The sequence below is a fragment of the Zonotrichia leucophrys genome, chromosome 5, assembly GCF_028769735.1.
Source record: "Zonotrichia leucophrys gambelii isolate GWCS_2022_RI chromosome 5, RI_Zleu_2.0, whole genome shotgun sequence".
Classification (NCBI taxonomy): Eukaryota; Metazoa; Chordata; class Aves; order Passeriformes; family Passerellidae; genus Zonotrichia; species Zonotrichia leucophrys.
Window position 1 is genome coordinate 11,587,124 of NC_088175.1, and position 14,691 is coordinate 11,601,814.

At 37.0% G+C, this 14,691-nt stretch overlaps 1 protein-coding gene across 9 annotated transcripts in view; it reads right to left on the minus strand.

Moving 5' to 3' along the window:
* Positions 1-1,181: 1,181 nt before the first annotated feature.
* Positions 1,182-14,691, minus strand: part of DGLUCY (D-glutamate cyclase) — a 49,133-nt gene continuing 35,623 nt past the window's right edge. For 6 of the 9 annotated variants that reach the window (XM_064713605.1, XM_064713603.1, XM_064713596.1 and 3 more), the window contains 5 exons: positions 14,308-14,407; positions 12,542-12,690; positions 7,581-7,700; positions 6,620-6,771; positions 1,184-2,195 (listed from right to left, as the gene is read on the minus strand). In XM_064713605.1, the coding sequence (XP_064569675.1) occupies positions 2,052-2,195; positions 6,620-6,771; positions 7,581-7,700; positions 12,542-12,690; positions 14,308-14,407 (665 nt within the window). In that variant the 3' untranslated portion in view covers positions 1,184-2,051. Of the gene's footprint in view, positions 2,196-6,619; positions 6,772-7,580; positions 7,701-12,541; positions 12,691-14,307; positions 14,408-14,691 lie in introns of all 9 variants that reach the window. The other 3 variants (XM_064713598.1, XM_064713597.1, XM_064713602.1) reach the window with 2 other exon arrangements.

Here is a 14,691-nt window from a genome sequence, read left to right on the forward strand (position 1 = left end):
AGCCAATATTTTATCAATTCTTTCTGTATTGTAACTGTTTGGCTTAGGCTGCAGAACTGTAACCAACAGAGCAGGAAAGTAACTCCCACTCACAGCTTTTCCTTCCCTCTCAGTAAAAAGACATTCACTCAAGGGTCCTGCTAAGGTTGCTAGAGACATGCTACATGTGCTACTGAAGTAAATGCCATGCTTGGGATGCACACAAGAAAGCATTTTAAAAGCACACACTCAAGAAAAAGAAAAAAAAATAAATTTTGTATTTCTTAATGAAAACTGACTGTTAAGACTTGTATTTTGGGGCGAAAAAAGAGCAAAAGGTTACTAAATGAATTTTTGTTTTTTACATATCCATTGCACCTGTTAGTGTAACATGTCAGTAGCACAAAAAGAATAAAATCAGCTGTTTCTTTCAAAAGGATGCAAATTTCATTCTATGAGTTCTGTGCAGCAGTGAGCACATGCCATCCTCCAGAGCTACTGGCTTTGGCAAAAAGTTCAAGCATTCTTATGAAATATTTTACTTAATACTTATAGTTAGGAGAGTTTGGAGACTTCTAAAGGAGATATTTTCTAATTGTGAAACTTCCAAGATACTTTTCTAGAACATCCTTTGAGAAGTTTTTCAATAAAATGAATCTAAAAAAAGAAGACTGATCTAGAAAATTAACATTGGGATCTTTGGTGAACCTGAATGTCTAGCAGAAGTCTGGCATTAAGATTTTTTCTGTCATGTGTTCTACTATTCTATGTCTTTAAAGGCCCTGTATGCTCAGGGACTTCAGGAGATTAATGTTCAAAATACGCTGGTGTTTGTGGTATGAAATTATTTTTCTCATTCTGAAAAAGTTGTTTGTCTTGTATTGAAGAAGGAAAATAAAACTCACCTGCCAGGAAGGAAAAGAGATATAAAGTGTTGCTTGCTGCTGAAAGTCCAACTGAAGGCAACTTCCATTTCATGACAGGAAAAGCACCAGTGCTCCAGGGGTGGTGTCAAATGCACCCCCCTCTCTCTGCTGGCAGGGCTGACAGCCAGCAGAACTGCAGTCCTGCCACCCACCTGCAGTTAAGGTAAAATTACAGCTTTGAATGACAAAAGCTGGGCACAATTCACAACCATTTGTCATGAACTGCTTCAGTGTCAGTAATCCTATGGGATAGAATTCAGTGTTACTGCACTTGGTCTTGTCAGGAGCTGAACTTCTACAACAGGAATTCATGCAAAAGTTTATTTACATAATGTTATGCTGAATGCAAATGTTTATTCATTTAGAATCATGCTTTAATTTCTAATGATTATTTTGTATTCAATTAATTTCTTTGTAACAGCAGGATACTCTGAAATGTCTACACATTTTCTCTACTATCCATAAAGTGGCAAAATATGTAAGTGGCAAATTACTAATATGACAGGGGGTAATGACACAGCCAACCCTCTACACAGAAGATCTGCAATGCTGTCCTTATTTTCCTTAGTTCAGTTAAAATTTTCTCCTTCTCCCCTCACACTTCCACAAACTATCCCCCACCATAAGAACACAGTGTTTGAGAGGGGCTACAGGAAGTGTGCAGTGGAGCTCTCACTATGAAACACTGCAGTTTTGTTTTGAATCTTCTCTCTCTGCTGTAGCTGTTTTCCTCACCACAAGTATTTTTAAATCCAGGTTGCTATGAAAGTTACTTCCTGTTGCAGTTATGAGGTTAGTAAAACAAGAACAGCAGTGCAATAATATCTCATCGTAATTTCATGCTTTCTTTGTAAAAGCCAGATCACCTCTTATTGTATAATATCATTTAATATTAATTTTCCATTATAAAATTACAAAATTCCATTTTCCATTATAAAATTACAGAAAAGAAAGGTAAGCCAAGTGGATGATGATATCCTCTTCTTGTTTCACAGAGATGTTGTAAGGATAACAATGAAAGGCTGTGTGTGGTCAAGACACCAGAGATGAAAAGCCATCTTTTTCTATCTTTTACATCTTGAGAGAGCCTCAAAAATAAGGAAATGACATGGGAGCATCTCTTCATGTAGAAATCACTAGGGGCAGTCAGTGCTGTGCCTCCTGCAGCAGCTTTTCAATCATCAGTGAGTGGGTGCTGTGGAAGGGCAGCCCATCCACCTCCATCTCCAGACTGGCAGTTTTGCCACTGCGGACCCCGAGCTGCACCAGTGCTTTCAGAAGCTTTTCCTCCTTGAAAAACAAAGAAACAGAGTACAATTAAAATTCTGAATCAGACAAGGTCAGTCATCAAGATCTTTGTTTTAATTCTGGGAGAGACTGACCATATCCTTCATATTTATTTTGCCATCAAGTTGCAAGTACTGTCTTGTCCCAAAGAATATGTTTAGCAGCTGGAGCTCAGGGAGTGTCAGATGGTTTATAATCTTAACTGCTACTTAACCACTGAATATTACTTTTCTCCACACTGCCTCCAACAGAACATTAGTGTCAATTCAGAAACATCATTTTTTTGCTTGGTTTCAAGTTCCTATATTCCTAAATCAGAATCAGAGGAACCTCCACCCAAAGTATCTCAAAAGTCCATCTGTGGTCTCCCCAGCCAGGCAGCTGGCTGCAGCTGCATTTTTTACAGAAAAAGACAGAAGGGAAGGAGGGTGCACCAGGAAAAAAGGTTACAGAGAGCACCTGGATAGGCTGCACATTCACTTTCCTCTCCTGCAGCTTCTCTGATCTCTCTGTGCTTTGGCACTCTCTTCTCTTTTCATTTTTGATTTTATGAGAATTCTGGTTGCTTAGGGAAGGAGTGGGGAGAAAACAACCTCGGAAATTGTGCTTCCTTGGCATGCTCTGAACTAGCATAGGCTTTGTTTAGAACTACAGTTATTTTCTTGTTTAACTAATATAAGCAGATAACAAAGTGTGTTCCAAGTTGAGCTGCAAAAGTACACAGAGGGAACAAAATCCTTTTTTTGTGAGCTATGGGCCAGTTAGCATTGTGAGATGAAAAGACGGGATAAAATGAGCTCTGAAAAAAACACAGGAACAGTGAAATTTGAAGATCTGGTTTCAAGTGAATGTATGTCTGGCATAAACTGCTCTGCTTTTCATTTGCCATGAAATGTACACAGTAAGACTTCCTATTTTTTAGCATTTACTATAGTGAGAATTTATTCCTTGAATTCTGTTAATAAAAGTCTAAGAAAACTAAAAACCTGGTCACTTCTTAGCTTTCCCTATGCCAACCCTGTGATAGGTTATATAAGACCTTGAAACTCTCACCTATCTATCTTTTTCTCTCTTTTCCTTTTCCTTCCTCTTTTCCTCTCTTTCTTTACTAGGAATGCCCTTTCTGAGCCTTGCCTACTGTGCCACTTCCATTTCCATGCAAATTGCTACTGCAACATTCCTACCAGTGTCCTTGACAAGGAGTTCTCTGGGTTTGAACACTTCACATTTTACATAACCACACAATAACCTAGCAGAAGTTCTCTATCTCCTGCACACACATGAATGATGAAAAAAAGGAATGTTAAAATATCTAATTTTCTCTTATCAAATGCTAGAATTTTTTCTAGGAACACTTCTAAACCACAAAGAATACAGTAGCTGTGGATCTGAATTGAGACACAATATAGTTGTATTTTACCTAATGGTAAAATGGCCAAAATATAATCATTTCTGAATGAAGCAAAGCATGCCCTGTGTGATCAATCCAGTTTAATTTTGTAACCTGCTCTCTGAATGCACTTTCTAAAGATGTGTCTTTTATTTCCTGGTAAATCATCCTAATTCTTAGCTGCAACAAAATTAAATGAGGCTCTGGTTTTCTACTAAAGGAAAAATATGCAAAGTTACATGGTGTCAGCAGTGACACAGCTATTTAAGGAAATTATCTGGATACACTACTAGCATAAATTTGCTACTTTATAATTAATATAATTATAAATGCACATCAGTTTATATCATATGAATGATCATATACATAAATGCAAATATATACAACTGATCTTTCTGCACAACAGAGGTTTCTCTTAGCACTAAGTGTATCTAAAAGGGCAAAGGAGATCTCTCCTGTCACAAAAGAGGCACCTAAATTGGATACACAAAATGTAATCCCTAATATGAATAGTTTGTGCTACATATTTACATATTAGAGCTCTCTGATCTGCGTATATGAGGTAAAAAAGTTTGCTTGTTTAATACTACATAACTATGCCTGATAAACCATAGCCTGCCATAAAATAGCTGTACAGTGCTGCAATTTGACCACAGCTTTCTCTTTACTAAATAATTATGTTGGGAGTGGGGTAACTGGAAAAATAATCATATTAATAGAAAAATATCTCATTAGTTTGTGCTTTACTCAAGGAGGAAAACTTCCTTAGACAAAGCTAATTAAGCACACTAAAAATATGTCACACCTTTATATATTTATAACATAATTCATATTCTTATAGGTAATAATTTAAAAATAATACTATACAGCTAATATGTTGCCATTAATAAACAGTTCAGTAAAAGAACAAATGCTTGATATATGAACCTCTTTGTGAGGTGCAATGAAATGCAGAGTTGACTGCAGGGTGTTCAGCATTAGCTACATTTGGATATGTATGAATGAATTAATTTCATTACAGTCACTTTGGTGTAACAGCACTATGAACATCTGAAAAACCAAGCCAATACCATAATCAAATTATTAGGTAAGCAAAGGTAAAGGCAAGCAAAGATTGTTTAGGTCCAGCTGTTTCCTGCTCCTGCAGTTCTCAGCACAGAACAAATGCTTTGCAGCATCTCTCACTAAATTGTGTGGAAAGGCTCATCCAGGAACTCAGCAATCTCAGTTTGCTGCTCAGAGGGAGGGAGAGCTCTGCACTTCTGGGGTTTGGCAGTGCAATCCTGACACTGTTTGAACACCAGCCTGAAAGGAAATAATGTTGGTGTTTCAGAGGAAGTCTTCACTTAGTGATTATGACCTACAGCACTCATGGAAGTGCCATTTTTTGAAGAAAAATACAACACACTATAAGAAAGCTGCCTGGTGCTAAGGGACTCCTCCTAATGTCCTCTTTCCAGTTACAATCACAAATATAAACACCAAGATGGATCTGTGTGGTATTGCTCTTTGTCTCATTAGGGCAATTATTATAGCATTAACTGAAGCTGAATTTTGCAGAAAGTAGCCAGATAAACAGAAATGGTCTGATTTTTTGTACTAATGGAGTATGTGAATACTAATGTATTCAATCTTCTGCACTGTTCATTGTTGTGTGATTTATAATTAAAGATATCATATTTTCTTGTCAGACATTTTGTCATTTTCTCTCCTCCACAGAACTGTTTCCATTAATTTTATCTCAACAGATTTTAGTATTGCACTTTCAGTAGCCCATTATTGGATCATTAATATTCCCAGCTGTATAGCTTAGTAAAACAAAAACAAGGTTTTCCTGTACACAATATAACATTTAATTACACTAGCTCATTACCAGGAATTTTGATCACAGTCATTTTAGGATGCATTAATTTAAAGGTCAAAAATCAGTAGATGCAACTGGAAAAAACACTGAAAACTGAAAAATAATTAAACTGTTTTATAAAAAAGTGCTGAAAAGGGCCATGTAAGCTTTGTTAAGCTATATGGCTACGCCAAGTGTTGGGATCAGTTTCAGTTTTATGACCTTTAGATGAAAAACTAAGATAGCAAGAATTAAAAAAAAAAAAGTGGGATCTACTCTAAAATACTTAAAATGTGCTTTGTTGAAATTTCATGCAGAATGTCCAATCATCTCAGGAGAAAAACTTCTTTGTTTTGGGCAGTAGCTATGGTAGATGGATTGCATTTTGCTTAGCATTCTTGGACATCACACACTTAATGGGTTTGTCCAACTCTGCTAATAAAGCGGAATCTTGAAATCTTGAAGCTCCTAATTTATTGCAAAGTTGTGGAACAAATCTTATTTAATCATTAGGGGTGTGTGTGTGTGTATAGACAGATTTTTTTTTAACCACTGTCAAGTTAAAAATAGAGGCACGTGCTTCGCAGGATGAGCACAGATCAGAGTCATTTCTCACCCCTCTCAGTTATTTTACTTTTTCTCAGTCTGAAACCTTTGCATTCCCAGAATATCACACTGTACAGAGCTGCATTAGTCAAAACACATTTAAAAATATTCATGTACAAGTTTTTCTCCAACTTCAATTTAGAAACATTCAAAACTAATTGTAGAAAGGCTCCAGCAAACTAGAAAAGGGGGAAGGTACAAAGATCAGAAGTATGGAGTGGCTACTGCATAAGAACTGTGGCTTTTGATTTTGGAAGCAGACATCTAAAGGACACTACAACAGAGGGTTATAAAATCATGAATGATACTAAGGAAGCAAACAGGGAATTTTAATCACTGTATCTCTTGCATTGCCCATAAAATTGTAGCACTGTCTTCTGCTTGAAGCCACAAGACATGAACACATTCATACTGCAGGATTTTTATTTGCAATCTGTCTCCTTTGTGCAAAACAGCCTAAGCGCAGTGCAGCCGCTCCTTCACAAGGAATCCCCGAAGCACCCACAGACCCTGTGAAGGTGAGGCCCTGAGCCAGCCCAGGCAGGATTCAGCACTGTCCCACAGCCCAGCCCTGGGCACGGGCGGTACCTTGGGGACGGAGGGCAGCGCTGGCAGCCAGGGCCGCTGGCTCAGGGCGTGCGGGCAGCCGAGGGCGCGGCGCAGGTACCGCTCGTGGGTGGCACAGCAGCGCAGCACGTGCAGGGCACAGGCAATGGCATAGCCACCCCAGTTAGACACACCTGCAAAGAGAGACCCATGAAACCAACCTGCACAAACTGGCTGCCGAGTGCCCAGAGTGTGCCACACACACCTGGGTTACAACGGAGAAACCTGAGCCCAAGGACAACTCAGACCATCCAGTCCTGAAGTTGGTCTGTGCTGAACATCCCTGTCTCACTGGGAATTTCATTTCATGCTGGTGTAAAACAGAATTTTAACTATAACATTCAACTTTCGAACATCAAGAACATACAATTGTCCTTGAGTGATTATTGAAAGAACTTATCTCTTTTTAAAGGGGCAATATGACTAATTTATGCCTGATAGGGCCCACACTAAACAGAAGTTTATCAATTATAATGAAAATGTTTATGTGCACAGACATTTTAGTCCCCACATAGATCACTTCTGCAGTCTTCCTTATTAATATTTGTTAAAGAGTAACCTGGTCTAGTGAAAGGTTTCCTGCTCATGGCAGGGGGAGTAGGAACTGGATGATCTTCAAGGTCCCTTCCAACCCAACCCATTCTAGGATTCCATGGTTCTATGATTTTATATAATGTGTGATTTTTCAAAAGAATGCAGGATTTGCCCAACTATTTCCAATTAAGTGCACTTTGTTCATGGAACATTCTCAATTTTCAGTCAGTTCTTCTGAAGCAACATGTGCTTAAAGCTTCAGAAAATGACCATAATACAGAGATAGATCCTCAGTTTGCTGAGGATGACTTGGAAAGGGCCAATAAAATTACTTGGAAAGACAAATGTTTTCTTGTCAGTTCCATTCTCAAACATCAGCTACTCTCCCACCCCAACAAAAATCCCTTACCAGCTACAACAGTGAAATCAGCTTCAACATCACAAGCTATAACATCTCCATTTTTTATGTGCTTCTTCACAGCATCTTTGACTTTGCCCATTCCTAATTCATTTCCTCCATCTCCAACACCTTTATAAAAGGGAAAAAGACAAAATGAGTATGAACACAGCATAAAACTGACAATCCCTTTAGAAAACATCCAGTTTCTTCCCCACAGTTGCTGTGATATTTCATAGCCCCATATGAGATGGTTTATCCTTTTTTCATCCACAGCACCTAAAAACAGAAGACTCTGAATGAAATAGCTGGAAGAATTATCTATTACATGCCAACCTCAAAGTTTATCATGCAATGTACACTGTACATTGCCTGCATGCAAAAGAAATCACAGTTATCAAGTGGTTGTGAACTGCAGACAGAATCAAGACAGTGAACTTTGCTTATGGAAGGCCTCACATGAGTGCTCTATATAATGTGTTATCACAAGTACATAATCACAAATAAAGAAAACTAAACCCAAATCAAGCTGAGAAATCAGCCAACAACTATACGATAAAGCAAACATAGAAAACCCTGGCTTGTTACAAGCTTTAATAAAAAAAAAAAAAACAGAATAGAAATAACAATTATTGCAGAAAGACAAGCAAAAATATCCATAAGGATTTGGGCAGAAGCAGGCCTGACTGCAGTGCCCACCTGTTTGATACAGATCCTTCATGTGCTGCAGTACACAAAGAGCCCAGCCCCATATACTATTACTGTTTTCATTTTCCACATCACTTACCAAAAAATAGCTAGTCTCTATTTATTTTAATTTTCTTATATACTGATGTGGGACCTAGATTTTTGTTGCACAAATAGAAATACTGTGTATTTGTCTTAGTGCTTTTAGTGAAATCAATGAGATCTATGCAATTTCAGGAAAATTCTAGGCAACCTGATATTTAGGACATAAAGTTGTCACATGACATTCTGGAGAAGAGCGAAATATATAAACTAGCAGTTCACATAAAAGCTGGATAGTACCTCTAGTCTCTTACCAATATATTAAAAAACATACTAAAATTATTTATTATTTATAATTATTAATAAATTATTATTACTATTGAGTTGGAAATTAAAATTTCTCTTTCATCTGTTAGTCTGAATGGCATCTTCTTCAATTTGAAGATTTTACAGAAAAATCCCTGACCATGACTGTGAAACAGAACAGTGAAGAGCTCCAAGTCCTCACTGTGATGTATCAGATTTGAATTTGAAATGTGACTGTGCTCTAATGCATAGTATGTGTTACAGCAGAGAAATTACAATATTTATAATTTACATTTCAAGGCCTGAAAACTGGTAAATTTAACACTTTTAGTAACTGCATAAATATCTCATGTGTCTGTAGCAAATTTCTTCTTAAGTGAAATGGAAAGTTATTTCTCAGCAGCAATTTTTATTTGATTCCTTAAGTCTATCCAGTCAAGCAGGGTGTAACTGAGTGACACATAGCTTACATAAAAGGATTTGCCATGGAACAGCTACTCTTTTTTGTCTGCTTTAATAATCTGCTCACATTTATTTCGCCATTGGGAGTTAATGGTGCTTTCAAAAATCTCTTTATTGGTAGTACTTTTCAAACAGGTATTGATATAATCCTGGTGCTTCTATCCTCATATATAAACATGGAAGTTTTACTGCTTTGTAAGAATCACACACAATATTCTGCTTTTTATTACACTCAAAATTAAAATTTTTGCTCTCAACATTCTTTAAAAGGGCTGTGATGAATTCTTGTCCCATGAAAATAACCAACAGTTTATTTAACTGAAATGTACTGCTCCATTGCTCAGGGCTTTTTCTATGTGCCCTGCTCTGCTTTTCCTGTCTTTGTGGGAGTCCTGTCACCAGAATGGCTGCACCATGAGTAGATCTATTGCTGTGGATGGATCCCATTTGTGTGACACTGGGAGGAAAAGAACACCCCACTGGAAAGTCTCCTCTCCCATCTGTTTTCTTCTTCCTCCACACATTGCCAGAGAACTGTACTTTACTGCAGATCCCAGGGTGAAATTCACCTGTGCAACACAGCCATCCATACATGAGCCAGTCAGCTTTGCTGCTTTTAAAGTCAGCAGAAAGAAACACTCCCTTCACACATTCAGTTCATCTCACCCCAAGGCAGACATCTCAAATATAGATGTCTGAAAATAGGCAAGATGAGTCCTCTTCTAAAGGCCCAATTTCTTTCCAGGCAAAGGAAAAATTGTTCTGCTGGATCTTCCATGCAAGTTCCCACTGACTACATTGTTTTCTGAAACTGCATTCATGAAATATGCAGGAGATATCAGTCTTCTGTGCTAAAAATCTTTTGTATGAAAGGAAAACGTGTGACCCCATTTTTTCATGAAGTACTTTGGAAGGCTTTTAATTAGCTCCTATATAAATAGCAGATAGCTATGTCAGTTGTATGACAGCTGAAAAAATAATATGTGGTTCCAGTAACATTTCTTAATCTTTTCTTTCAGACTTATGTGGAAAATGAGTCCCTTCCAAACTCAGCCTTTCATGGCTTCTTACTCTGTGAATTCCTCAAGGCTGCTCCTCACTCCCTGAGTTTTAGGATGTCAGTACCCATACAATTCAGGCATTGCTCATGCTTGGTCTGTGGTCAAACTGCCAGATCAGATTTTTTTTTAAAAAACACAGATCTTGTTTTAAATGCAACACTTGACAGCAATTAATCAGCATGTAACAAATGTTCTAACATTTCCCCTCTCCACCTACTGACACAGTGCTTCTTGCCACAGAGCACACTATATAAAGAATTTCTGTAGGCTGAAAACTTGATCTTTCTGGTATTCTAGCCTATAAGGTTATTCAAGTACTCCGCCCTAATTCTGTACAATATTTGCATTTATTCTGGAACTAGTCATATGCCTCCAAATTCCTACTGACCACAAAGAAAGTTGAAGACAGCCCCACCAGAAAAAAAAATCATCCTCATCAGCAGCAACACGTTGCTATCAGTAATGGGAGACAAAACACAAAGGCCACAGTGGCCAAGTTAAACTACACTTGGCAGAAAGACACTGAAAAACCCAACATCCAACCCAAGAAATTGCTACCCAATCAAAATAACAGACACAAAAAATGAATGTGATCAGCAAAACAAGAAATGTTAGCTGGATAACAGACAATGTAAGAAACAATTACATTGCTTTCTTACAGACACCCAGTCAGTTCTCCAGAGCAGAATATCCACTTACATAAATGCCATGGGAGAACAGAGCAGATCCCTTCATTGTCCTTTAAAGCCTCTGACTTGTTAAACCATTTTCTATGCAGAAATCTCTTTAGATAAAGTTCACAGCACTGAGACACACTGAATCTGAATAACTGCTTTTCTTCTTTTTCACAAGCCTGTGGTATTTTTTATTAATGACATTTCATAGTATATTTGAATATTTAGAGAATGTTTGAAACAAACCGCATTCTGCTGAACAGATTCAAATTCTCAGCTGGCAGAACATTCCAAACTCCAGTAAATGAATAGTATACTTTGAGCTGCTGTGGCAGATATTTGAAGAGATTAGGGTATTTTTACTAAAGAAATCAGGTTGTGATGTTATGTAAGTAGCTGAAGAGATCAAATTCTTTTATCAACAACCTAAAATCAGGGACAGGAGTTGAAACTAACAGCAGTAGATGAAGCTCTGAGGCAATTGCTAGACATCTTTATAAAACAGAGCTTTTCCTATATAATGCTTATAATACTTATTCAGTCAATCTTTGTCCTCTTGAGACTGCCAAGACAGTGCCATCTAGAGTGCTTCCTTTTGAATGTTGGAAGGTACATCTTATGAAGAGGAAAAAACCCTGAATTAAATCTAAATACAAAGTATTGCAAATTTTACAATAATAACACATATCAGTGAAGTCCTCTGCTACACAGCTTTTAAATCATAACCATAGAAATCAGACTATGCATTATCTCTGTAGAAGCTCTCTAAATTCTGTGGAAACAATTGAAAACCAGCAAAACAGAGAAGCCAAAGTTCCCATGCTTTTGGTAATACTTAGGAGTGAGTCCACAGCAATGTAAGAAGAAAAAAAGCTAAATCAGCAGATATGACAGAAATCAGTCTGGTATGGGTACTTATTTCTAATTTGATTTTAATATTTATAGAGATTATATATCTCCAAAACTGTCATTTGGGCCACACATGGTAGCAGGAAGCATTTCATTGTACAAGGATATTGTACAATGGTCTATGGTATATTTTTTCCAAACCAGATATAAATAAGTTTTCAAGAAAAAAAAGTTTGTTGCCTAAAGAGAGGAGCAGAATGTTGACCAAAGCATTCTCATTCTAAGTATTAGCAAAGGCCAGTGTTATTTTGGTGGGAAGGACAAGGCATTCCTTTCAAGATTCTTACTGTACTCATGGATTTTGTTAGAGAAGGCACTATTTTAATAGATGCAAATATGTAATTCCTGCTTAAAGGAATGTACTGCTAAGGACAATATAAACAAAGGCTCTGTCCAGACTGCTGTTTTAACTTAGGTGCAACAATCATAAAACCAATACTTTAAAAAAGAATGCTACCATCCAACAATCATTTATGTTCTATGTTGCCTTCAACACAAAAAAATACAGAATAAAGTCACTATCAAAAACTGCACTTAGAGTGTATGTACATAGATTTGTGTCTAGGTAATACATCTGGGCTTGCTTTTTTTTTCCTTTTTGTCCTTAAATAACTTTGAAATAATTTTTTTTTTTTTTTCTGGCTGTGAGAATCCCTCAATAGAAACCTGTAATTTTTCTCCAGCAACAGTGTCTTCAAATCCAATCCCAACAAACAGCTGCAGCCTGAAAGCAGCCACTCAGCACCTGCCTCCTGCTCCTCTTCAATACCAGCAGGAGCTCCTGCTCTGTGCTTCTCTTGCTTCTGAGAACATCACACAAACTCACACTTACCTGTTGTTGTGATTCCTGGAATGCTTTGTGCAGCTAAAAATAGCTCATCTATGGGATCCACGAGATGTTTAATGTTAACTTTCCTGGCATTGTAATAATTGCCATCAGCAGCCATCCCAGCACGCTCTATGGCTACCAGGTGATCAAATCTGGTCAGAGGTGAGTGAAAAAACAGAGGGGAGAATTCAAAGCTGTGATTTTCACATGAAAAATACTTCTGATGGCTGCCTGTGCTTGGTTCTACTTCTTGATCATTTGGGATTCAAGGTAAAACTTGGACACTGTTTTGTTATTTCTGAATGTAGTTGTCTATGATTTTTTTTCCCAAAGGTTAGTTTAGGGTTTTTTAAATAGCTTTACTGCAGCTCCCCTAAACCACATTTGCTACCAAGAAATTGAGAAGTTCCTGCAATCCTCCTAGCCAGAAATCCTTTGGGTCAGCCATCTGGCCTGGCTCTGCTTCACATTAAAGCAGAGAGTATCTTCTAAAATATTAGTCTCTGTAAGTGCATTCAAAGAAAGCAAAAAGTGGAAAATTAATGATCATCTAAATCCTTATTAGTGCAAATATATTCTCTGCTTAAAGTACATTTCTTGGCAAATATTCATCAGTTTCTAGTTAGGCAATGTTTGAGTCCTTAGATTTGGAGGATTTATTTTTAAGTGCATGGCTGTTTTGGTGCTTATGAAAGTAGACAGATGTACTGCAGCTGTCCTACATTATAAGTAGAACTATAGTGCTCAGTTCTGCCACTGTATGTTAGAATTAAGTTATTTTGCTTCTGTTTCTCTGATTTTACTGTTAAGAGGTTACTAATTCTGCTGAATTACCTAATGTTCTTGTGGGTGGGTATCTACAGGGATTCCAGAGACCTTTAGCAGGTAACTTGTTTACTTAAAAAAAATACTTACTTCAGCCTTTTGGGGCTAAGGGACCAATTTAAATATAATATGCCTATACTTTAATTAAGCATAGCTATAAAAGACATTTTTAAAATAACACATAAAAAATAAAGACAGTATCATGCATATTGTTACAGTACCCACTAACCTGTGGAAAGAGATGAGAATTCAATAAGTTAATGAAGCAAATACCAGGGTGAAAGACCTTTTTATTCAATAATGCAAACTGAGGGCAACTATATTAAAATGCTTTACAAGGAAAGATCAATAAAAATGAGCAATGTACGCCTACTTCAAGGAAATATAACTTGCATGTTAAGTAATGAAATGAGCATGCAGCTACTTAGCAAATTCTCCAGTGCATTTACCCTAATCACACCATTACAAACACATGACATTTTATTAAGTCAGATCAGATTCCCTAGCTGTCAGACTAGAGCTAAAGCTCTAGAAAATGCACACTCTCCACAGCACTTTCTTTAGCTCTTTCACTGACTTTGATATAATAATTTTTGATCTTCTCACTGATTTAAAAAATGGTAAAATAATATATAGTCTGTGCATATATATTTATAAATAACAGCTGAAAATATTTTAGAAATTCTTTGAAGGAAAAGAACTATTGATATATGAAGAATTGTTTAGTTTTTGTACTCCAGAAGTGCATAATTGCAGAGTAATGTGGAATTCTGTACTCAGTGTATGCTCCAATAACAGTGTTTGGCTTCAAAGTTTGCTCTGTGCATTCAAAGTCTTAAGGATTTACTTGCAGCCATTGTGCCTTCTTAGACCACGGTCCTTATTTTTATTATAATTTTGCATAGTAGAGGTGTGACCCATTCTCAAAAACTGAATGCACATACCTAGGTCTTGCAGGATTCCCATTCTCACACAAAAACATTAACGCTGAATTGGCATTTTCCCTTTGATAACTCAATAGAGGGATGGGCTTCTTCAGGATTCCTACCAGAAAGCAAAATGAAATTCAGATACTACATATTTTTTTAATGTATCTTTGAGTAACTTAAAAAAAAAAAAAAGAAAGCAAAATTGCTAGAATAGTAAAAATTCAAGGTCTTTACACAGTTCTTCATGAGCTCCCTAGATCCTTACTTTAATTTAAACTTGTTTTGATGTAAATGCTGTTAAATGGGACCTTGAAGTAGAAAACAGGTTTACAAGAATAAGAACAGACATCCGCAATTTATCACATCCAGAATCAGTACTCAGCTATGTACACATTACCT